This window comes from Orcinus orca, chromosome 13 (assembly GCF_937001465.1).
Source record: "Orcinus orca chromosome 13, mOrcOrc1.1, whole genome shotgun sequence".
Classification (NCBI taxonomy): domain Eukaryota; kingdom Metazoa; phylum Chordata; class Mammalia; order Artiodactyla; family Delphinidae; genus Orcinus; species Orcinus orca.
Genome location: NC_064571.1, coordinates 14361184 through 14384915, shown reverse-complemented (window position 1 = coordinate 14384915; position 23732 = coordinate 14361184). Strand labels below are relative to the sequence as shown.

The 23732-nt window shown below is 47.6% G+C and overlaps 2 protein-coding genes and 1 long non-coding RNA gene across 5 annotated transcripts in view; 1 reads left to right on the top strand and 2 right to left on the bottom strand.

Moving 5' to 3' along the window:
- LOC117201979 (uncharacterized) overlaps positions 1–1937 on the bottom strand; it is a 72529-nt gene extending 70592 nt beyond the window's left edge. For both annotated transcript variants that reach the window (XR_004484136.2, XR_007470727.1), the window contains exon 1: positions 1802–1937. This is a non-coding gene — a long non-coding RNA (uncharacterized LOC117201979). The remainder of the gene's footprint in view (positions 1–1801) is intronic.
- MAT2A (methionine adenosyltransferase 2A) lies at positions 1768–8454 on the top strand. Its single transcript, XM_004271610.4, has 9 exons — positions 1768–1902; positions 4139–4216; positions 4312–4434; positions 4728–4840; positions 4928–5071; positions 5251–5469; positions 5684–5866; positions 6018–6151; positions 6823–8454. The coding sequence occupies exons 1-9, from the start codon at positions 1812–1814 to the stop codon at positions 6923–6925; spliced, it is 1188 nt and encodes a 395-aa protein (XP_004271658.1). The 5' UTR covers positions 1768–1811; the 3' UTR covers positions 6926–8454.
- Positions 8098–21724, bottom strand: GGCX (gamma-glutamyl carboxylase). Of its 2 annotated transcripts, XM_004271608.4 has the most exons (15): positions 21567–21724; positions 21003–21173; positions 19722–19880; positions 19230–19395; positions 17475–17553; positions 16936–17042; positions 15901–16064; positions 15286–15551; positions 15006–15137; positions 14465–14616; positions 13855–14024; positions 13511–13641; positions 12746–12893; positions 12374–12569; positions 8098–11939 (listed from the first exon to the last, which is right to left on the bottom strand). In XM_004271608.4, exons 1-15 carry the CDS (start codon positions 21607–21609, stop codon positions 11747–11749), a joined length of 2277 nt encoding a protein of 758 aa, XP_004271656.1. In that variant the 5' UTR covers positions 21610–21724; the 3' UTR covers positions 8098–11746. The 2 variants fall into 2 exon arrangements, with proteins under 2 accessions (XP_004271656.1, XP_033287281.1); XM_033431390.2 differs by lacking the exons at positions 8098–11939; positions 12374–12569; positions 12746–12893; positions 13511–13641; positions 14465–14616 and having other exon boundaries at positions 13885–14024.
- Positions 21725–23732: the final 2008 nt, after the last annotated feature.

Below are 23732 nucleotides of genomic sequence, written 5' to 3'. Positions count from 1 at the left end.
AAAAAAAAAGCCAACTACTCTAAAACAAACAAGAAATGATTAACGTCTTACACAGTTATTTTTCCATAAGTTAGTTTGAAAAACAGAAACAAATATAAACATCTATATTGTCTCTTTTGTGATTTAGCCTTTTCTTGTTCCCTGCTTTGAAGGACCATGGATGTGGTCATAAAGTCTAGAGATGGGCCCTTTTATAACGTTCTTTGTGAAAGCCCCAAGCACAGCCCAAGTGCTTCCATTGTTTCCCAATCAGCAAACCCACCTTTCCTCCCGCAAGCCGCGGAGAGGATTGTTCTTCCGAATTCACCTACTTCTCTGAGCGGTAGGCAGCTGGACGCTGCTGCGAGGGGTCTTATTCGTCTCCCCAGGGTAACGTGCATCCTATCCTAGGAGCAGGCGGTCTCCTAATAACATCATTAAACCCGAAGTTCATGCGCTCGGGGCCACCGCGACAGCAGCAGCCCCCGGCCCCGGCCCTGCACCAAGTCCGAAGCCCCTGTGCGGGACGGAAGTGACACCGGCCCACCCGCCACTTGTGGGCTCCTTCCAAACGGAGAGCCATGAAATCGGTCCCCGACTCCCGGCTCCTCGTTGGCTCAAGTTTGGTTTTGTTCTTTTCCCTTCTCTCCCTATAATTCCTTTAAATGGGCAAACCTGGCACAAACGCAGGTGGACATTTTAAAGTGAAAGCTTCAGGAAACAGACCATCACCTTGTCAAGAGATCTGCTGAATCACATACAAGGGCGTAAACGGGGCTCCCCCCACCCCAATATTCAACAGTCTCTTGAACAGAAGACTGAAATCATACTCTAAACATCGACTTTTTTCCTCCTCCAAGGTAGTAAAGTCAGCAAATGCAAGGTGAGCCTGTGAGCTGCCTCCTTTCTTGGGGAAAAGGCTGGAGCCGAGGGGCCGAGCGCGGCCTCCACCGTAGGGTCCACAAAGAGTGAGGGCCTCTCTCAGAAACTGTAGCGCTGGGGGCGGAAGGGGGACGGCAATCGTTGAAATCGATGACAGAACTCTCTTTATTCCGCTTTTCGGCCATTTTCACCACAGAACCATTAACCAAGAAATTGCCAGCAACTAGACGGCCCCCCGCAGGGCTGCCAGCCGCCGGCTGCGCTCAGGGCGAGGATGCACAAGGCCGTGCGAAGGATCGTACGCTGACCAGCCAAGATGGCCACTTTCACGTGGCTGTGGGCCACTGGCTCCCTGTCACCCGGGCATCCCCAGGCAGGGCAGCCGGAAAGACCCTCGGGGAGAGCCAGAGGACAAAACCCCCGACGATTCCCGCTGCCCCCGCTGGGGGACGCGACCTAGCGGCCAGGTAGCCCGGCCAACGGTCGGAAGGGAGGTGCCATTGTCACAGCACAGGGGAGCAGGCCCATAAAGCCCTTGTCTCTCTTCCTCCCACGTCGAACACGGAAGCATACAACGACCCAGTATATTGCCTTTCCCCTCACTCCTTATTAGTGCTTAAGATGGCGAATATTCGCGAGAAGGGCGCGTTACCTCCGCTCCCTTCCCCCTGCCTGGCAGAATGGTTCGGTCGAACTCCCCTCGGTGCACCGCCCCTTCCCCTCCCCCGTCCCCGCGCGAGTGGCGCATTGGCGCGCGGCGCCGAGGGGCGGGGCCCGAGCCGGGCGCGCGCGGGCGCCGTGTATAAATAGTAGGCCGCGCTGCCCGCCGCCTCGTTTGCTCCGCGCCGCCCGCTCGAGCTGACAAGAACGCGGTCTTTTGCTAGCGCGTTTCGCACTTGTCGGCTCGTCGCTTTTTCTCCTCAACGCCACTTTCACTCACCGCCATCACCATGAACGGGCAGCTCAACGGCTTCCACGACGCGTTCATCGAGGAGGGCACGTTCCTCTTCACCTCCGAGTCTGTGGGGGAAGGCCACCCAGGTGAGGTGACGGGGCCTGGAGCGAAGCGAGGGGCGGGGCGCGGGGTCGGGACTGGCCGGCAGAATCCGCCGGCCGCGGTGCCCAAGCCGGTGGCCCTCTCCCGGCTGCTGGTGGAAAGAGCGGCGGCCGCGCGCCTTCCTCGTGGCGCTGCCGCTGCCGAGCGCGTGGCCGCCGCCCCCCCTTCCTCTCTCCTCCCCTCCCATCCGGCCGCGCGCCCCGGCATGCGGAAGATTCCAGAAAACGAGAAGGGCGGGGGCCGTGGCCGCTCGTGTTCTAGCCGGGGAGGGCACTAGTTCCTTCTCCCCGCCCTGCGGTCCGAGCCACCTCGAGTGGGCGGCCCGCCTCGCGTGCTCGCGTCCGGCCCGCGAGAGCGCGCGCCCCGCATTGCAGCCTCAACCACGTGTTTGCCGCATGTGGCTTCTGGGCGAGGGAGCCGGCTGGTTTGCAGAGCGTGGCCCGGACCACCGGGCCTCCGCTCTTCCCGTTAATTCTTTGGCTACACTGAAGAATACGACGTGTCCTTAGCCGGTATATGGCCTCGCGTCAAGGTGACAGCCTCCAACTAAATATAGTGCTTGTCGGAGGAGGCATTCCTTATTTGGATTGTGCGTGAAAAGGATAGGAAGCATGAATTAAGTGTATGGCGCCATTGCGTTGGGGCTGACTGTTAGGCAAGGTTTTTACTCCATATATCATCCTCCGGGCTTTGTCCACCGGTCCGCCATTATGGCGATCAATTTACACGTGAACCAATGAGGCTATTTCAAGGAACTTTCGATCCCAGCCTGAAAACCTCACTTAGTGAAGATCGTTATTCTAATAGACGGGTCCAGCCCTTTCTTGGGATGACCACAATGACAGATGCCTCGTCTGTTGGTTTAAGGATCCATTTCCCTCTAGCAAGCTTACTGTGCCTATGATGAAATCCCACGAGCAACCTAGTGGTAGAGGAGAGGACAAACCCCGAGATCCTGATGAGTGAAGGTCAGGTGTGGTGTGGGTGGTTTTGTTTGTTTTCCCCCAGCGCTGAGAACTGCACTGTGTATTTGAACCGCCTTTTATTAACTTAAAGCTGCAGGCATTTGTAAATGTTTAGATTGTCCTGGGCCTCTGACTGGACTGCGGTACACATTTTGCTTAAGTTTTTTTTAGATGGTTATAGAAAATTTAGGAAAGTGATATTCGGGGTTTTTTTCTGTTCTCCTGATTTTTAATAGAGGGCAGTACAGTGAGGGGAAGATCAGCAAGGATTCAGAATACATTTGGGGATTTTCCAGTCTATTCGGCTCTTGTTCCTGGATTACTCTTAACACAAAATCAAATGCCGTTTTATTCCCTTTGTTCATGAAGTGTCGTTGCTTTCCTCATTTAACTCTGACTTTATTTCTCACTGCCCTAATTGGCGTTCCTTAGAATCAGGGAGAGATTGATAAACGGTTCACCTTTCTGGTTGGTTAGATTTATAATGAAAAATTTAAATTCGGGGGATAAGATGTAAGTACCATTGTCTTTGAAAATTAATGCTGTGAAGGTAAATGTTCCTTGCTTTGCTTTTGAATGGAAGATAAAACACTTTCTACTTACTTCCATTTAATCAATCTCCATTATGTGGCTATCCTGTTTAACAATAGAAATTGTTTTTGCCTAGGAACTTAATTTTTCAAAATGTCTGATATACTTTAAAGATGGGACTGAAGTCCTTGTAAAGGTGTAAAGTGCATAGACTGCAATGAGCTTAAATGTATTAAACATGCTGGGTGTTCTGCTGGCTTATCTGAATTGGTGATCTGTGGTACAGCTATATGAAGAACAAGGTGTCAAGTTAGGAAACATGTAGCACTATATCCAGCATTTATTCTTCAGGGAAATGGTTTCTGTGAAAGCAGTATAGCAGTTAAGATCTCCATACTTGGAATGTCGCTGAAAATGTACACTTGAAAATGGTTAAATTGGTAAATTTTATGCTGTATAGGTTTTGCCACAATTTTGGTGGGGGGAGGGTGCCCTGCCAAGCGGCCTTCAGGATCTTAGTTCCCTGACCAAGGATTGAACCCATGCCCCCTGCAGTGGAAGCACGAAGTCCTAACCACTGGACTGCCAGGGAATTCCTGCCACAGTTTTTTTAAAAGAAAACACAGAGATCTTCCCAGCTGTAGTTATAGGGGAAGGGGGCATGACATACATGACATTATCAGTGAATTAAAGAAATTAAGCCAGGAATTTTTTTCTTCCCCAGATAAGATTTGTGACCAGATTAGTGATGCTGTTCTTGATGCCCACCTTCAGCAGGACCCCGATGCCAAAGTGGCTTGTGGTAGGTTCAGAACACTGCTTTATCACCTGATGAAAAGGTAGCATGAAAATTACTTCATAAAAGTGATGTTTGACTGTGAACCTCTCTTTTACTAGAAACTGTTGCTAAAACTGGAATGATCCTTCTTGCTGGGGAAATTACGTCCAGAGCTGCTGTTGACTACCAGAAAGTGGTTCGTGAAACCATTAAACACATTGGATATGATGATTCTTCCAAAGGTGTGTTTTAATGAGTGGGCTTTCTAACCTCATTTTTCCAGGTATTTTTTTTCAGTCCTCTCTAGCTGTATCTTCTAGAGTGTTCCTGGGAATATTTAATTCTACTTGTATATTTTTAGTGTTTTTGTTCCAGCCCTATTCTTTAAAAGTACTAAGTTTTAGGTATATTTGATTTCTCTAGCAGCATTTAGAATTCCAGATAATTTTAAAATGACAAATTTACTTTGTCGTAAATACAAAGTATTGCTATGGCCCTTTAAAAACAAACCAAAAAAACATCGTTTTGTTTATAGGGTTTGACTACAAGACTTGTAACGTGCTAGTGGCCTTGGAGCAACAGTCACCAGATATTGCTCAAGGTGTTCATCTTGATCGGAATGAGGAAGACATTGGTGCAGGAGACCAGGTATCTTGGTAGACATCTGTTTGCATCTCTTCTAACATTAAATTCTAAAGCTTGGATTGATTGCATTGGTAACTTTTCCTTTTTTAGGGTTTGATGTTTGGTTATGCCACTGATGAAACAGAGGAATGTATGCCATTAACCATTGTCTTAGCACACAAGCTCAATGCCAAACTGGCTGAACTACGCCGGAATGGCACTTTGCCTTGGTTACGCCCAGATTCTAAAACTCAAGTAAGTGACGAGTGTCAAAACTACACACATTACATTGGCACAGGACTTCAGTAAGGTGTTTTGATTAAAGCTAAGAGAAGAATATGGTTTGTTCTCCGTATTGTAATGTAGGGTAGAGAATCAGGAACAAAGCTATTGTTTAATAGATTGATGTTCTGATGATCTGTTTCACTTTCAAGGTGACTGTGCAGTATATGCAGGACCGAGGTGCTGTGCTTCCCATCAGAGTCCACACAATTGTTATATCTGTTCAGCATGATGAAGAAGTTTGTCTAGATGAGATGAGGGATGCCCTAAAGGAGAAAGTCATCAAAGCCGTTGTACCTGCAAAGTATCTTGATGAGGATACAATCTATCATCTACAGCCAAGTGGCAGATTTGTTATTGGTGGGCCTCAGGTAAGGTCTTACAATGTCAATTCAGTTGCTTTTTTGGGTCTTCTGTTACTTGCTAAAATTTGGCTACTTCCACCTTTTTCCTAGGGTTTTTGAAGCCTACCTGTGCCTCTTCTGAGGATATTTGCCAAGTGATATTGAATAACCATTTAACAAGCCTGATCTAGAACCACTGGAAAGGATTAGGCATAAAGTAACTTAAATCCTATAATTTCAGGGTGATGCTGGTTTGACTGGCCGGAAAATCATTGTGGACACTTACGGTGGTTGGGGAGCTCATGGAGGAGGTGCCTTTTCAGGAAAGGATTATACCAAGGTGGACCGTTCAGCTGCTTATGCTGCTCGTTGGGTGGCAAAATCCCTTGTTAAAGGAGGTCTGTGCAGAAGGGTTCTTGTTCAGGTATATACTTCTATATAACTGGGTTGACTAAAAGGCATGTAAGCGGGAGGGCATTTAGCAGTTATCTACTTGTCTTTTTTTGATACCAGTGTATTACACAAGTATGTGGGTCTTTTGATCACTGACTCTTACGACATTTAAATTCTTTTAGGTCTCTTATGCTATTGGAGTATCTCATCCATTGTCTATCTCCATTTTCCATTATGGCACCTCTCAGAAGAGTGAGAGAGAGCTATTAGAGATTGTGAAGAAGAATTTTGACCTCCGCCCTGGGGTCATTGTCAGGTAAAGATGGTAAAGACTATTGCTAGTGAAAAACATTGAGGGTGTGGGTGTGTATGTATATATACTTGATATATTCAAATCTGAGAAAGTGAAGGTGTGAAGGAAGACTGGAGTGGGGAAACATGGTAATTCCTAGAACGTGTTGATGTCATTTTTAAATTGCCGTCAGTAAAGGCTTAAATTATTAGGAAAACTCTAAAATTACAGTGCTGCATGGCTTAGACTAACCACCCTAGAAAGTCCTCCACATTTGATATAGGCTTTGTGCTCCTGTTACCTAAGGGATGTTTACTTAAAAGAAATTTTAGTACAGATGAATGGGCATGGCTGTTACAAAGAAAATAACCATGGTAGGGTGTGGGCATGGGACCTCGGTAAGTATTCCATGATTTTAGATGAGCTTTTGACACTTGCAATGTCTCAGAATAATGACAAGTTTTCATATTTGTTGAGCCAGGGACGGAAAAACAAGAACTATAGTTACTAATAAGGACTGTGCAAGGAGTTTGGACACCAGGGAAGTAACAAACACTTTTGCCACAAACTTCTTTCCTAGCATACCCCAGAGAACTGAACTCATTTGCCAGAAGTCTTGAAAATGAGTCTTGCTGATTGTTTTGCTTTAATTTAATTGAATGCTACATATTAAGTTACGGACTTGTATATTCCAGGGATCTGGATCTGAAGAAGCCAATTTATCAGAGGACTGCAGCCTATGGCCACTTTGGTAGGGACAGCTTCCCATGGGAAGTGCCCAAAAAGCTTAAATATTGAAAGTGTTAGCCTTTTTTCCCCAGACTTGTTGGCGTAGGCTACAGAGAAGCCTTCAAGCTCTGAGGGAAAGGGCCCTTCTTCCTAAATTTTCCTGTCCTCTTTCAGCTCCTGATCAGTTGCAGTCACTCTAGTCAATGACATGAATTTTAGCTTGTGTGGGGACTGTAAGTTGGGCTTGCTATTCTGTCCCTAGGTGTTTTGTTCACCATTATAATGAATTTAGTGAGCATAGGTGATCCATGTAACTGCCTAGAAACAAACCAACAGCACTGTAGTAAACAATGCTTTGAAATTGAACCTTTGTGCCCTATCACCCAACCTTCTAAAATCCTAATTGCATTGACTTTCCCACCAAATGCTGAAAATGTCCTTGTAACGTGCACGTAAAGTACTTGTAGTTCCATTATAGCCTCTGTCTGGCAATGCCACAGCCCTGTCAGCATGAATTTGTAATGTCTTGAGCTCTATTATGAATGTGAAGCCTTCCCTTATCCTCCCTTTAACTTGATCCATTTCTAATTATGTAGCTCTTTGTCAGGGAGTGTTCTCTATCCAATCATTCTTGCATGTAACGCAAGTTCCAGTTGGAGCTCTAGCCTGACATGAGAAAGGAAAAAAAAAAAAGGCAGTTACCATTAAACCATCTCCCTGGTGCTTATGCTCTTAATTGCCATCTCTTAAACAGCACCAAATCAAAATCTCTCCACTTTTCAGCTGTCTTTTGGAGGACGTACGTAATAAGGTTTTTATTTAGTAAATCAATCCTATGCATGGTTTCAGCACTAGCCAAACCACCAACTCCTAGCTCTAGAAAAACAGGCACTTGGCACCCTTGTGATGTCATACAAAGAAGTCACAGGGCTGTACCTGAGGGTCTGTAGGTTGCACACTTTGGTACCAGATAACTTTTTTTTTCTTTATAAGAAAGACTGAGCACTCCACACTGCACAATAAGTCCTCCCAGGGTTTTAACTTTGTTTTGTTTTCAAAACCAGGTCCAATGAGCTTTCTGAACAGCTGGTGTAGCTACAGAGAAACCAGCTTCCTTCAGAGAGCAGTGCTTTTGGCGGGGAGGAGGAAATCCCTTCATACTTGAACATTTTCTAATTGCTTATTTATTGTATTCTGGGGTATGGCGTAAGTACAGAGAAGCCATCACCTCAGATGGCAGCTTTTAAATTTTTTTTTTTTTTTTTTTTTTTTCCTCAACACCATGATTCCTTTAACATGTTTCCAGCATTCCCAGGTAGGCCAAGGTGTCCTACAGAAAAACCTTGGGTTAGACCTACAGGGGTTCTGGCTGGTGTTAACAGAAGGGAGGGCAGAGCTGGTGCAGCTGGCCATGGAGAAAGCTGACTTGGCTGGTGTGGTACAGAGAAGCCAGCTTGTTTACATGCTTATTCCATGACTGCTTGCCCTAAGCAGAAAGTGCCTTTCAGCATCTATTTTTGGAGGTTTATTACGTATGTCTGGTTCTCAATTCCAACAGTTTAATGAAGATCTAAATAAAATGCTAGGTTCTACCTTAACCTGTGTCCATTATTCTTTTAAAGTGTTTTGGTATGAATATGAATTGAACATACTTTTTAACCCTGAGTAATCGTAATCCCACCCATGGTTTAGGGAAATCACTTCAATCCTGACTGCAAGCAGTTTGTAAATCATATCCCTTGCACTAAGGAAGTTCAAGGTTTGGTCTCAGTTTGTCTAGCACTGCCTTTTTTGGCCAATACACTGGGCAAAATTCACAGCTCCTTATTACAGCAGCCAGTTCTATACCATCAGCAGTGTTTTAAATTATCTAAGGTTAGGGGCATAAAAACCATTAACGTGAGTGTAATGTGGAAGGAGTGATAATGTTCACTTCAGAAAATTTAAGCCAATTTTCATCTTTTTGAAAATGTAGAAAGTTTATTTAATGCCTTAAGTTTCCCGTCTATATAAACAGGTGTTAAAGGCTGCAAGTTACATGTTCAGTACATACTACAGTTTGAAAAGGGTTTTTAAACAGTGGTGAGAGAAAAGCTTATTCTAAAATTGTAGAAGGTTCATCAGCCAGAGCTTGGACCATCCTTCCTTAAGCCTAGCAGCCACTTGGCACATGTTCATACCAGCACGTATGAGATCAAGTGGTTCAAACACTTCACTGTGCTCTGCTGTTGCAGACGTGAGGCCCAAGGAATGCTTATACCTGGTTGCCTGGAGGCTTAGAAGTTTAGAAACATTTGGGAGGGAAGGCAAGGTTAAATCTTCTGACCTGCTCTGAAACTTGAGAAGTTCAACTTTGCATGACATTGAAAAACTCCAGAAAAAGTTTCAAGAAGCCTTTAGATCACTGCATTGCTATCTGAAGATAAGTTAACCATCTTGACCAAATGGGATGAGGATGAGTACATGCCTGTAGGCTGGTGAAGTGATACCAGAGAGAGAACTGCTTTGAGGTTCGGTTCAATATTTATTTACTAGGATGACCCCTGCTTTCAAGGAGTTTGCAGACTAAAGAGAGTGACCTTCAAGGTGGCTTGTCCTCTACCTAGCCGCGGGGTGGAGGTGGGGATTAACCAGCTGAGGGAGGAGAGTAGAAGCAAAGGCATGAAACAGCAAGGGGTGAAGTAATTACAGCTGAGAATCAAAAGCATAAAGTGTTAATAGAAGAAAATGTCGTATTTCATGTTTAAGTTGAAAATCATACTTTTCTACAGAGTTTCAAGGGGGATGACACTGGTCAGGGATAGAAGATCTAAATGCAAATGCTCGGGGTAGGATGCAAAGCCTTCTGGCGAAAAGGACATTAATTACCAGGGCCTGAATACTGAAATCTGAATAACCCAGATTTTCACCAGTGAACAGCTTTTCTTAACCAGTATTAGACTAGCACCTTTCTTCATCCCACCCCAACATTTTCATTTGGAAAACGGGACAGGTTGGAGGAAAGCAGCATCCTTGCCTGTATTAAGAAAGATACTTTTTGCAGGAGTTTCCTTCTGAAGTGAAGAGTTGTTTTTTTTAACCAAGTAAAAAGGAGGGTGTGGGCAGCAGTTGCGGGAAAGGACATGGTGCCAAGGTGTATCGTGTCGCTGAGATCTGCAAAAGGACTGAAAACCAGTGTTTCCCCCACATCGGTGCAAGATGCCCTGTGGCACAGCCATCACTGACCCACAAAATGCCTTGTATGAATCAGAGGGACTTACTGCCAGGCCCCACTTGGCCTCAGCTGGGTGCCCTTATTCAGCCCCAACCTGCACAACTACATGGCAGCCCTGCTCTGGTCTATCCCTAACTGGATTCCAGTATAAAGGCTGAAAGAACAGAGGTGGTAGAGATGAATTCAATAGGTCCAAGAAGTAGGAGGCAGAATTAATGGGACTTGAAATCTCAAGAAATGTGAGGAAAAGAAGAGTCAAGGCTGACGACTCACAGATGGCTTGGTTAAAAAAAAAAACAGTTGCCATTCACTAATAAAGGAGACGCAAGTCTGAGTTGGGGATGAATGCAAGTTCTGTTTATGACAGAGTTTGAAAGCTCTGTAGGATATCCAGCTGGAGCTAGCTAGATATACAGGTCTAGGGCACAGGAAAGAAACCTAAGCAGCAGCATCACTGGAAACCATGGAGTAGACATAATCATCCCAAGTGTGTACAGTGAAAAGGCAGCTGCCTAGGAAAGAACCCTGAGACTGGGTGGAGTGGAGCACGCGAAGAGAAGCCTGAAAACAGATGCGATCCTTTATCAAAGTTACTGGGACTGCCAGTCTACTGACGTCTCTGCCCGGAAGACCATGAGCTCCCAAGCAGGGCCTGTTTTTTAGTTTGTTTGTCTTTTTCTTTTTAATTACTCTACGCATTCTAACTTCCTAGCCCAGGGCCAGGCCTTTGAATTTTCACAGAATTGAGGATCCTCCTAAATCACATCCAAACTTTCTACATCCAAAGTCTACAAAGCGACTGTCAACATTCCCTAATCCCTCACCACTGTTCGGTTAAAATCTTACTTTACATCACCTCCTGCTCATTAAAGGCTAGAATAATGCTAAATACTAAGCTTATTTGTAGATAAATACCACTACTAATCACCTAAATTTCGTTATTTGTTTAACTCTTGCTATTCTAACTATGCTCGTGACTGCTACTGAAAAACTGGCTGTATAAATAATAGGAGCAAAGAAGGAACCAAAATCGCAGTGAAGAGAAAATTATTCTCTGTGCATTTGAAACCTGATCACCATCCTAATCATACTTTATAATTGGACAAGTTTTAAGCTACATTATTGTCAAGGATTCTGAAAACTACAAGCAGCAGGGTGCAGGACCTTTAAGTCAAACAGACTTGAGGTTCAAACCATCAGTCCACCCCTTATTAGGTATATGTCTTATGAGCAAATTGTATTACCTCTCAGCCTCAGTTTCCCCAACCATAAAATAGGGCTTATGGCCGTTAAGGACTAAATGTAATAATGCTGGAACAGTGCTTCACACAGTGCCTAGCATATGGCAAGCACTTGAGAACAGCCAGCTATTATTTTCATCATGGAACATTAAATCTCTTTCACCAAGGAGCCAGTCACTTTAAACCTGATCCTTACCCTTTCATCCTAGAAAGACATTTTCACGTTTTTTAACTCCCCAGGCCCCTCAACCTTGGATTGATAAATCTTATCCTTGCTTTACTTCCTTGGTTCCTCTAATCTATCATCTCTGAATTTATCAGAGCTATGGATAAGGAAGAAAAATGTAAAAAAAATCTGAATTTTTCAGATGTCCACTGCATAGGTAATGGTCTTGTAACGCTGCTCCTATATCTGTACCCAACATCTGGCCTCCCTCAGAACTCTGAGTGGACAGTGTCAGCATTTGGCTCAGAAGGATTAGGATTTGAAGAATCTGTGTTTGAAGGACTCGGCTCCCCAGCTGGCTCAAAGGGTCGCAAGTTCGCATAAGTCACCTCTTGGGCCAGCTGCTCCAGGGAAGGGCGGCCTAATACCAGATTTCGAAGTGAGATACAAGTCATCAGAAAGCTGAAAAAGAGGGAAAAAGCCAGCAATCCAAACTCCTGTTTCAACATAGGCATTCTGGCCAAAGCCCTTAGGGGACACCTGGTCCTACCCCCTCACCCAGGCATAAATGAGACTCTCCCCTCAAGCACCCCAACATCCCAGTTGGAAAGGCACCCCACTCCTTATACAGTCTGGTAGAGGACTCCAGGGTGGGGTAGGAATAACCCACAGGGAGGCTGGAGAAAACTTGAGGCAGAACAAGAGGTGGCCATCAGACACCACTTACTCTCCCATTCAATCAGGGAGAGGAGAATGGAGAGGACAAAAGGGAGGAATTTAGCACTGGATTGTCCTTTCCTGGGAAACAGTCCCTACTGTTACCCTCACCAGAGAAAAGTTACTCAGCCTGCAAACATCTAATGGCAAAGACACGTACTGCTGTGGGTAAAACTTACCTGCGGCGAAAGACATAGAGCTTTCGCAGCAAGAAGCGGAGGAGTCGCTCGTGGAAACGGGCATTTCGCCGGCGTTCGATCTCCTGGAGCCTTTGCTGGCGTCTAAGAAAGGTCTGAACCAGCGGTGTTGGCTCAGGGCCCCCTTTGACTTCCCCTTCCAGCAGAGGTTGCAGCTCTGGAGGCAGAGGCTCTGTTTCTGCCCGAAAGAGGGCAAAAAGAGGAATCACTGAGAGAGAGAGAGCATTCTCTCTCCTAGAACTCCCCTTTCCCCAGCTAGACGCTTCAAGTTCATTCTTTAATGGCTAGATCCTCACTCACAACACTGACTTCTTGTAAAGCGGGCTATCTCAGCCCAAATCTTCATATACTCACCACTTCCATTCTCCACCTTCTCCTTCAATTCTTGCAGGTATGCCAGGTCTTGCTCCAGTGCAAGCTCTGTAGTGTTGACATAGATGTACATGTAGCAGGAAGGACTGGGCGACATTGTATACACCTTATGGTACTCACCAGCAGGCAACTGAAAAGAGGGAAGAAACAGATCTCTTTCACCCTCTAGTCTTTCCCTAGCCAGCCTATGGCCTCCCTACACTGTACACCGTCGCAGACATCTTTTTTCTTGTGTGTTAGAGTCCAAAGGAACTGACCTCTAGAACCCTGAATGAGGCTATTCACAGCCCCCCTGGGGCCCTTGCTTTTTGAGCTCCCACTGCATTATTGTTATGTTAAAGTATTTTGAGTCTGTAATAAAAAAACTCTACTAGTCTAAACTTTTCTACCATTGTTTTATTCTGTCGTTTTTGTTTTGTTTTTCTAATATTTATTTATTTATTTGGCTGCATCGGGTCTTAGTTGCAGCAAGCGGGACCTTCATTGTGGCACGCAGGCTTCTCTCTAGTTGTGGCGCACGGGCTCCAGGGCGCATGGGCTCAGTAGTTGCAGCACGCGGGCTCTCTAGTTGTGGCGTGGGCTCAGTAGTTGTGGCGCGGGCGGGCTTAGTTGCCCCAACAGCATGTGGGATCTTAGTTCCCCAACCAGGGATGTACCCACGTCCCCTGCATTGGAAGGTGGGTTCTTAACCACTGGACCACCAGGGAAGTGGTGGTCCCTCTACCATTGTTAATTCAAGCAAAATACCTGCATTTTTTCTCCCTCCTGAAGAGTCTGGTTCTTCTGTTCTGCCACCAGCTCCACAGTTACCTCTCCCTGCAGCAGCTGGATGCTAGTGTTGCCCAGGTCTTCGCTCACAAAGTTCTCCAGGTGCAGCCCTGTTGGGCAAGAGTTCCCCAACCCACCCCATGGTGGAGTGAACTCAGCCCCAGCCGGAACAGAGAAATCACACCTTCACCAACACCCCCCACCTCGGGTTTCAAAAACCTTCCTCCCACCAGGAGAGGCCCCTCCCCACTCCATCACACGCCATATCCCTGGCCAACAAAGCCAAGAGGGAGACAGCAAAGCCTCCTTGCTCTCCTCCGTACCAGGGAAATCCGCGATGAAGACCACCTCGGTGTGGTTGTCCAGGCTGCTCTTGATTTCCTGTAGTTTGGTTCTCCAGGGAGACAGGTCCATCAGTAGCGGCTGCAGCCAAGGTGTACGCTGGAAGGGGGACCAGGTAGCCTGCACGATGTCCACACGAGGGTCAAAAATCCTTAGGAAAGAAAACCATGTTCTAAGGAGGCCACAGCCACCTATGCACTGGCATTTCCGGTTCTGTTCTTTTCATCACTGTTCCCAGATAGAAGAAACAGGTTTTTCAGAAAGAAGAAATGGCCTACGTCAGCATGTTATTGCCAGTTTGGGACAGAGAAAGGAGGGGAAAGAGATTCTGCAGCACTGGGAAGAGTGGGAGTTAGTGGCCACCTGACAAGAGCTGTGATAACAGCTTCGAAAAGAATAAGTGCATTACCTTTTCTTCAGGATGATGGTGCCCCCTGCTGGAAGCAATCAGCTATGCCCACAACCAGGTCAACAGGGACATGCACCCGAGGACAGCCTTTCAAGCAAGACAACACTGGGGAGCATGGGCTATTCATCTTGGCAGAAAGAGCTGGACTTCATTTCTCCCCCTTCTCTGCTCCCCTTGCCCACCTCTGCTGGAAGCGGTCATTGATGGAGACCCAAATATCAAAGTAGATCTGGGGCTCAGTGACATTGTACTTGGGAAGTAGGCGGCTCAGGCAAGTGGCATATTGCTTCAGCATGTCCGCATGATCCTTCCAACGCCGGCTCTGTGTGAATACCTGCCCCAAACCCCCACGTTAGTCCCACCTCATTGTTATGGAGCCTCTGGATAGGTCATGCAATGCCAACGGCACAGAGAGACCCCTGCCTGCTGCCAGTTCTGACAGAGAAACAGCAACAACAACAAAACCACACAAAACTCGCTGGAAGAATTTCTCATTGCTGGGCTAGCGGTACTCACCTTTCCTAAATCTCATCTCAGTTCAGGGAAGTGAACGACATCACCCTATTTCAACCCCCACCAAAGAAGCGCTCCACAGGGCTCCAGAGAAAGGGCAGAGTGGGCCCAAATGTGTTTTATTTCATAATTGTGTTTACGACCAAACCAGACCCCAAAGCTCAAGGGGGCCTCTGAAGGCCAGTAAATCATCAGCATCAGACATCTCACCCCAGGGTTGAGGTAGCCCAGCTCGCCGGTGCGGCCATCACGGTAGGTGATCTTCACGTGCTGGTGGGAGCGGGAGTGCACCATCATGTCCCAGGAATAGCCGTACAGCCCGTTTGTCCAGTTGTTATAGCCCTGAGGAGGCAGGGCAGCGGCAATCAGCTCGACGGTCCTCACGCTGACACCATCCTCCACCAAGAGAGGTCTGCAAGACCAGCCCTGTTCTCTCCCGGTTGCCGTCGCCTCCACCGCTGCCCAAGGTTAACCCCCAGCCCACACGTACCTGGGTGAGGAAATGGGAATAGGGCAGGAAGAGCTGCTCCAGGAGGTAGAGCAGGGTGAAGGCGGCGCCCAGCCGATGGCGCAGCCCTGGCTTCTGACCACCTTTGGCCCGGCTCCTCTTATACACGCAGGAAGCACTGGGCTGGGGGGCAGTCCTGAGGGGCAGCAGTTCTTGCAGCCTTTTCGGGCAGTGAGCCACCAGCTTCCGAGGCCACTCGGGAGAGCAGAAGAGAGGGCTGCTGGCCAGCATGACGTAGGGGAACATACCTAGAAAAGCAGGGAGAAAACCAGCACGTCAGGAGTTTGGCCGGAGGAAAACGTGGGTAATCGCCTCAACCCCCTTCCCCTAGGCAGCCTTTCCCAGGTACTCCACTGATGATGAAAGAAGTTCTCAACTCCAGTCTATTTCTCCCCGGAGAAACTTACTACACAACATACTTGCTGAGCCCGGAAGCCACCAGCCGCCTCCCTGTTTGTTTCCATCTCACAGAGACCGTATCCGGCTCAGCTTGGCGCCCGTCCCTGTCACCACCTCCCACTGCCACACGTGCCGCTGGCTCGTCCCTCCCCTTCACACCTGTGGTTTCCTATTTCCCACCAGAGTACAGGAACTGACCAATGCTGAAGAGCTGGGAATTCATGCAGTGGAAGTAGGACACGAAGAGGAGGCCAATGGATCTTGAGGCATCAAAGAAGAGCAGGAAACCGGCAGAGAGGTCGAGCAGCAGTCCGCACCAGTGCACCACCAGCAGACTAGTCATCTCCTCAGACAATACAAATCTGCGGACACCAGGGTCAAAGGTCAGGCACCAGCACTCACAGCACACTCACAGCAGATGTACCTCTGCTACGCTGTCCTTGCTGCAGGATCCACCCCAGCAGGTGGGTGGAAGAACTCTGCACAAAGACATCCTCTGGTAGGGTTTTCCAACCCCTCTTCATTTCCACATACTTTAGGTGGCCATCTTTTTTCAACATACCCTATGTAATAAGCAAGAGTGCATCTCTGAGGGCACAATTTGATTGAGCAGTGTGTGTTGTGGCGGGCAGGTTCTTCGTGGAGGTTATACATTGAGAAGAAACTGTAATAGGGGAACGCTTGGCTAACATCATCATGGTGTCAAACTTTAGGAACTGGGAGATGACAGGAAAGAGGGAAAAGAACAAAGTAAAACAAGAGGAAAGAAGAAATGGGAGGAAGAGTAATGTCAGAGAGGAGCAGCTCTGTTTTGGAAAGAGTTGGCAACAATGGTATTGTCGGGGTAAGGGGCGCCGACTGCCCATCTGCTCCGCACGCCGACCAAGGAGTCCCGGCGAGAGGCTGGGGTGGCCACCCGAGGACAGAGGCACCACCACAGCAACTGCTGGGGCCACTGCCTCACTTACCAAGCCACCTAGCCCTGGCGCTTTCCTTTCCTTTACTGCTTTTCCCTTTGTTTCCGCCCACACTGTAAGTCTCCCAGGGGCAGCTAGGCCTAGATCTTTTGATACCATCAACTCTGCCTTCTGCTGAACAGGGAGATGAGTGGACAGAGGGAAACACGTGCAAATTCAGGCAAAGTGGGAAGAGCAGCCGTGACTGCAGACCTGAGGGAGTCAAGCCCCCCACTCTGCACCTGGGCCACATGAGGCCTCTTGCCCTGCCGCTCACTTGAAGGGACTGAAGAGCCAGTGCCGGGACAGGTATTCCATGGAGTAGCCTTCCACCCAGTCTGCGTCCAGCTTTTTCACGCCCGCAATGAAGTACACAATGAAGATCTGCAAACACAAAACGAATGTTCAAACAAAGTCAGAACCTTGTCCCCTACAGACAGTCACAAATCAGTTCTGATGCCAGTTCACGGCCCAAGGGAGACTAGATCCATTCTTCTATTCACTCATCTCATATATTCACTCACCCAACATCCTACAGATGCCAGGCACAGTACTAGGCACCAAGGAAAGTCATAATGTTACTCTTTCCTCATGAGGATTCTAATCCAGTGGGAACAAAGCTCGACTCTTTCTATGACAAGGTGAGAGACCCCAGAGATTAGGGGGTTGAAAACAAGGGGAAGGCCAGCCCAGCTTTCCAGCAAGAGGGGGAAAAGAGAAGATCCAGGGAGGCAGAGCAGAGCCTAGTCTGGCAGTGGAACAGCCGTGCTGACAATGGCTGCTGAGAACACCTCCCCCTCTCCTGAAATCCTGTACCTGGCCACGCAGCACAGCATAGTTCCAAAGGGGCACGTGGGCGTTCCGCTTCTGGGCATTCAGCAGGCCGTCCACAGACCTGCAGCGAGGGGGAGAAGGATAGAGGACAGCTTCTTAGTCCAGTCCCATTTCTACCTTGGGACTGGTAGAAATGCTTTTTAAGTGTAATGCTCTCTCTATCCCAGGATGTCTCCCACACCTTCTCTGGTCCTCTGGGCTATTCTGAGGTCCTTTAGAATTATATGAGCATACTGCAACAACGACTATTTTAAGTCACAACAGAAATATTACTAGTGAGTTATAACAACGGAAAGTTCAGTGTTTACCATTCGTTTAGTTAGCAAATTAGTTTCTCCTAAAGAAATAGATTGGGAACAAGACTAAAATGCTAGAATATGGCTGAATATGAAAAAGAACGAATTTGAGGCAACGTTTGAAAAGCTAAAGGTGTATGAAAATATATATAGTGCATTTAAAAACAAGTTTCAATTTCTAAGACAAACTGACACTTCATAGACCTGGATGCTAGGATCTAGTGCCAGAGGGTACCTGCTAACAGCTTACCTAGGCTAAGAACTGATAAAACCAGGCTCCTAAGATTAGATGTATTCTGGGGAGGCAGAAGCAAAGTACGTTTTCAAGAAGACACAGAATGAGCAGAGAAGCCAGGAAAGGAGCAGCTTACACTTGTGGTCAAGAGCATGGGAGCCTGTAGTTAAGGAGACCTGGAGTCTCACTTACGCCTCTTACATGCTATGTGACCCTAGGCAAGTCCTTTACTTCTCTAAGCCTTAGTTTCTTCATCTATAAAATGGGAACAGCACTATGGACCTCATGGGGTTATAATGTGGAAAAATTAAAAGCGTTTAGCATAGTGCCTGGCACGTGGAAAGCCTTCAGTAAGTGATGGATATTTTTTCAAACTGTGTAAAAGTCATAAAAATGAGACTTTTCAGGGGTATTCTGTCAAAAGTGCCTCTTTGTGATGACAGCTGGCCACTCTGAATGAATGTAAAGGTTTACAAAAGGAGCATCTGCATGTGTGTGTTGATGAAAGAAGTTTAATTAATGACTGATAAATCACCAACAAATCCAATGTCTGAGATTTTTTTCCCCCTATACTCATGTTACTGACAGCTCATACTCGCTTTTCACTTAATAATGGGAGAACCCGTAAAGGTCATCTGCCCTGCCACCCTGCCTCCAAATCCCTTCTCCATCTCCCCTGAGAGATGGTCACCTGAGCCAGAGGTCGAGGAGGGTTACCTCCTCCCGGGACAGCACTGCTCAGCAGCCCTGGTGGGCCCTCTCCTTCTGACATGACTCTGCCCCACAGCAACTTCTACTCTTGGCTCTAACTCTGCCCCTCTGGGCTCACACAGAGAAAGTCTGCTCCCTCTTCCACATGACCACCCTTGTAGTATCTGAAAACAGCTATGTCTGGCTTTAGTCTTCTCTTCTTCTCTCTAAGAGGATTACAGGAAGTGGATAGATCAAGGCATCTGGGGAGATAGGGAAAGAGTGAAGGGGTGGGAATGGAGCCATTTTGCTTTTTTGTCACCCCAAGAGCCCCAACCTCACGGACCCTTCCCTCTCCCAAATCCATCCAAATCAAAGTGTCACCCTGTAACCACACTCTGCAACGCATGGCTGAAAATACATTTGCTGGGACAAATTCTAGGACCTCACCGGGCCCCTATCTCTGGTAACCATCCTGACGCAGCCAACCCCTGCCTCTTTTCCCCAGACTCATACCAGTAGCGGTTTGCATCCATGAACGTCAGCTGAAAGGCCAACAAACCATACAGATAGGAGTGGTTGTTCCACGATGTCTTGTCCAGAAGAAACACATACCAGTATGGCAGCAGGAATAACACACAGCTTATCCGGTAGCGCAGGCCCAGCATCATGCCCAGTGCCCCTGGGATTTGTGGGGGAGAGGATTAAGAGGTCAGAGGGGTACTACAGGCCCAGCTCCCCTGGGACAGGCTGTGGGTAGGATTAGGAAAGGTCATCAGACATTTTATAACCAAGTGAAAATAAATTTCAATTAAATGTTATTTCAACATTTTAAACAGAGTTACGGGGTCACAGCTCAGATGACACACAGGTCAGCAGGATGAAATTATAAGTCACGGAGGAAGTGAAATAAGAAACCCAAGACCTTGGTCATTCACCAGCATGCTTTGTATTTCAGGGTTTGGGGTAGGCCAGTCAATACTCCCATCTCTCCTCAGTTTCCCTCACCCAGAAACATGATGGTGTAGACCAGATACATCCAGTCAAGTGGCAGTGGCTGCAGGGCGTCCAGCAACGGGAAGCGGCACACCTCCAGCCCATCCAGGTATCTTCGGTCCAGGGAGCTGAGCCCCCGCTCCTGGGGAATGTCCAGCACCATCATCAGCCCTGAGAAGGCAGAGGGGGAGGGGGCCGCTAGGCCTTAGCAAAGCGAGCCGTGGAACACGCTGGAATACAGTCGAGCACGCCCAGCTCCAGGGTCAGACTTCTTTCCAAACCCCGGAAAGAATTCATTCAACAATAACCACAGAGCGCCTACTCTGTGCTAGGCATTATGCCAGTTGTGTGATCTCAGACAGCCACTGCACCTCACCGAGCCAATTCCCCATTTGTGAAAGGGGGCTCATAATATTTTGCAGGGTTTCAGAGAAGATTAAATGAAAGAAGTGTACAAAATGCGATCAAAGCTGTTCACATTTGATAGTAATATTTGTAAAGGTCTGCCCTGCTGGCTAGAGAAAGTGCTCTGGGGTGGTGCTCCTCAACCTCTTTTACTTTCTGGCACACCTGGCAGAGCAGTGTCTGGCCAGCACACTGGGGCAAAGAGAAGGGGTACTCAGGCCAGGAAGGCATCTCCAGTTAAGGCAAGATTTCTCAACCCCAGGACTATTCAGTTTGGCCTGGTTAATTATTTGCTGGGAGGGCTACCGTGTGGTTCATAGGTCATGCAGCAGCATCCCTGGCTTCTGTGTAGATGCCAGTAACCACCTATTCCCCTTCCCTCCCACCCCCAAGATGTGACAAATACAAATGTCTACAGACATTGCCAAATGTCCCCTGGAGAGCAAACTCACTCCCCGTTGAGAAGCACAGGGAGTAATATCTCAGCATATCTGTAACCCATTCCAAACATACACGCTCTGGCCTATGAGTTAGAAAGATCTGGATTAGGGAGTCACGGCCTAAATGTCTGCCCTGTCACCTCTGCCATTTCTCTAAAGTCTAGTCCTTAGCATACTTACTGGGCAACTTCATGCCACAAATAAAATGGGTTCCTGTTCCTCTACCTCTATATTTCCTATAGCCTCAGACCAAAGCATTTCTGGTCTCCAAACCCTAATCGGAGACAAAACTGGGTCACAACGACCTCTTCCAGGATATCAGTAACTTCAGCTCTTAGGAAAAGGAAGGTAAGTCCACTAAGCAAGTAAGTATCCAAGAAATGGACAAGGGACGATTGTCATTTTCCCATCCCCAACCACGCTGGCCCCTCCCAGAAACTGGACTTACCAAAGAGAAAACGGAAGACTGCCAGGCTTGCAGGATCTGTTGGTCTATTCAGCAGGGTCACCAGCTTCCCCCAGCTGGACACATCTGTCCACTCAAAACCCAAGAGCTTCCCCATTCGGCTGCCCTGACTGCGCCCTGAGGTCTGTCCAGCCTTATCTTTCTGTACTTTATCTGCAACCGATAAATGGAGAAAGTTGTGGGTGCGCGTATGGGAATGGAGATGCTTTAAAACAGGCTCCTCCTCAAATCACAGAAATCACAGGCCCAGGTCTTCTGCCTACCTGGATTCTTCCACTGATCTCTGACTACCCGAAACATCCCTGCAGTGCAGCCCCTCCTCCAGGATCCCCCAATGCCCCAGAACCTTTCTCAGACAGCAGCCCTCTAGCCGCAAAGCGTCCTGAATGTCATCACTACTCCGAAGCCGAAGACTGCAATCTCTCTCTACGGCTCCTTCTCATCGGAGGCTCCCTTCCCCAGGTCCCACAGGGAAGCCCTCCGGCCCCCACCCTTCTGAAACCCGCGCCCCTCTCTATCCGCCACAAGGCGGGGCTCTGACCCTACCTGAGTCGGGCGGGGACAGCGCAGACCGAGCAGACACCGCCATGTCCTCGGGGAGGTAGGTCGGCCAAGAGACTGCGTCCGAGTAGCTGCGTCGCGAGGGAAAACTCCCCTAAGTCCCGCCTCCCCGACACAACAGCACCCGCGAGGCCGGCCGGAAAGTGCCGGGACTGTCGTGAAGAGCCCTAGTCGGCCGCGCCGGGCTCCCTGCTTGGCGGCAGAGGGCGGAGCGAGGAGCCTTGGGGCGGGGCGAAGCGGCCGCGAAGGGGCGTGGTCAGGCCCCGGCCTCCCCGGTGACCCAGGAGGAGCGAAGGTGTCACCGGGCCTGCCTCTCTTCCACCGAATGACCAGTCTCTTCCCTGAGGCCTCCCGATCCCTCTCCGCGCTTTCAACCTAAGAAGACTCCGAGATCCCGCAGCTTCCCTGGGTCACTCCCCGCACCCATTAGGCCTCTCCAGACGTGAGCAGCGAGGGCGCAAATGTCAGACTCTTCCCAGAGAGGTTCCCGCCGAATTAGGACGCACCTGGAAGGGCTGCCCCGGTCTAGAGACTGTATGCAAGTTTCTTTATTCTCTCTTCCAGTACCTGCCATGAACCAGAGGTTTGAAAGCAGCAGGGGAAACCGGAACAACATAGCTGCAGAGGGTATGCAGAGTAGGGGCAATGAATAGAGTGGTCGATCAAGGAAAGTCTTAAGAGAGGTGAGTCTTGAACAGCATTGTAACATCTAATTCTCTGCACTGGGATTGACCAGCAGGATCAGAGGAAGGCATCTTAGACCAGGGGTTCTCACATTTTTTAGTCTCAGAACCCCTCTACACTGATACACACGTTATGGAGAACCCTAAAGAGCTTTTGTTTATAATGGGCTATATTTTCCCATATTTACCGTATTGGAAATTTACACTGAGAAATGTTTAAAATATGTATTGATTCACTAAAAGAAAAAAGTAATAAACCCATTACATGTTTATATAAATAACCTTTTTAAGAGAAAAAGTATATTTTCCATACCAAGAATATACATGAGAATAGTATTATTTTACTTGCAAATCTCTTTGATGTTTGGCTTCATTGAAGAAAGCTGGATTCTCGTATCTGCTTCTGCATTCCATCTGTTGTGAAATGGTGTTGATTGAAGTATGTGAAGGAAACCTGGCCTTACCGATACTTAGTTGGAAAAAAGAGAAGCATTTTATTATTATTATTTTTTTTTTTTTTTTTGTGGTACGCGGGCCTCTCACAGTTGTGGCCTCTCCCGTCGCGGAGCACAGGCTCTGGACGCGCAGGCTCAGTGGCCATGGCTCACGGGCCCAGCCGCTCCGCGGCACGCGGGATCTTCCCGGACCGGGGCACGAACCCACGTCCTCTGTATCGGCAGGCGGACTCTCAACCACTGCGCCACCAGGGAAGACCAAGAGAAGCATTTTAATAGCCTGTTTAGATAACTGGATATTCTTTTGTACCACACCAAAACTTACAAGTAGTCGTTTTTTAAAGGTTAGTCAGATGTGAAATTGAAAATCATATAATGAACTTTATGCTCTATTACATTAAAATCATTAGTATATCTTGCACTTTGAATGGACCTTTTACTCACGCATGATTTTGTAAAATATGCATGGTCATTTGGAAAACATTGCTTCACTGAGTTACACAGCTCTTTTAAATGCAGAGCCTCTTAACGTGGAGCAACAGGAACTCTGCTTCCATTACTCGTGGGACTGCAAAATGGTACAGCCACATTGGAAGACAGTTTTGGCATTTTCTTACAAGACTCCACATACTCTTACCATATGATCCAGCAATTGTGCTCCTTGGTTATTTACCCAAATGAGTTGAAAACTGATGCCCACACAAAACCTGCACGTGAATGTACAGCAGCATTATTTATAATTGCCCAAACTTGAAAGCAACCAAAATGTCCTTCAATAGGTGAATGGGTAAAATAAACTAGCACATCCATATGATGGAATATTCAGTGATAAAATGAAATGAGCTATTAAGCCACAAAAAGACATGAAGGAAGTTTAAGTGCATATTGCTAACTGAAAGAAACCAATCTGAAATGGCTACATACTGTGTGATAACCTGGAAAAGGCAAAACTATGGAGGTAGCAAAAAGATTGGTGGTTGCCAGGCATTGGGGGGGAGGAAGGGAGAGAAGAA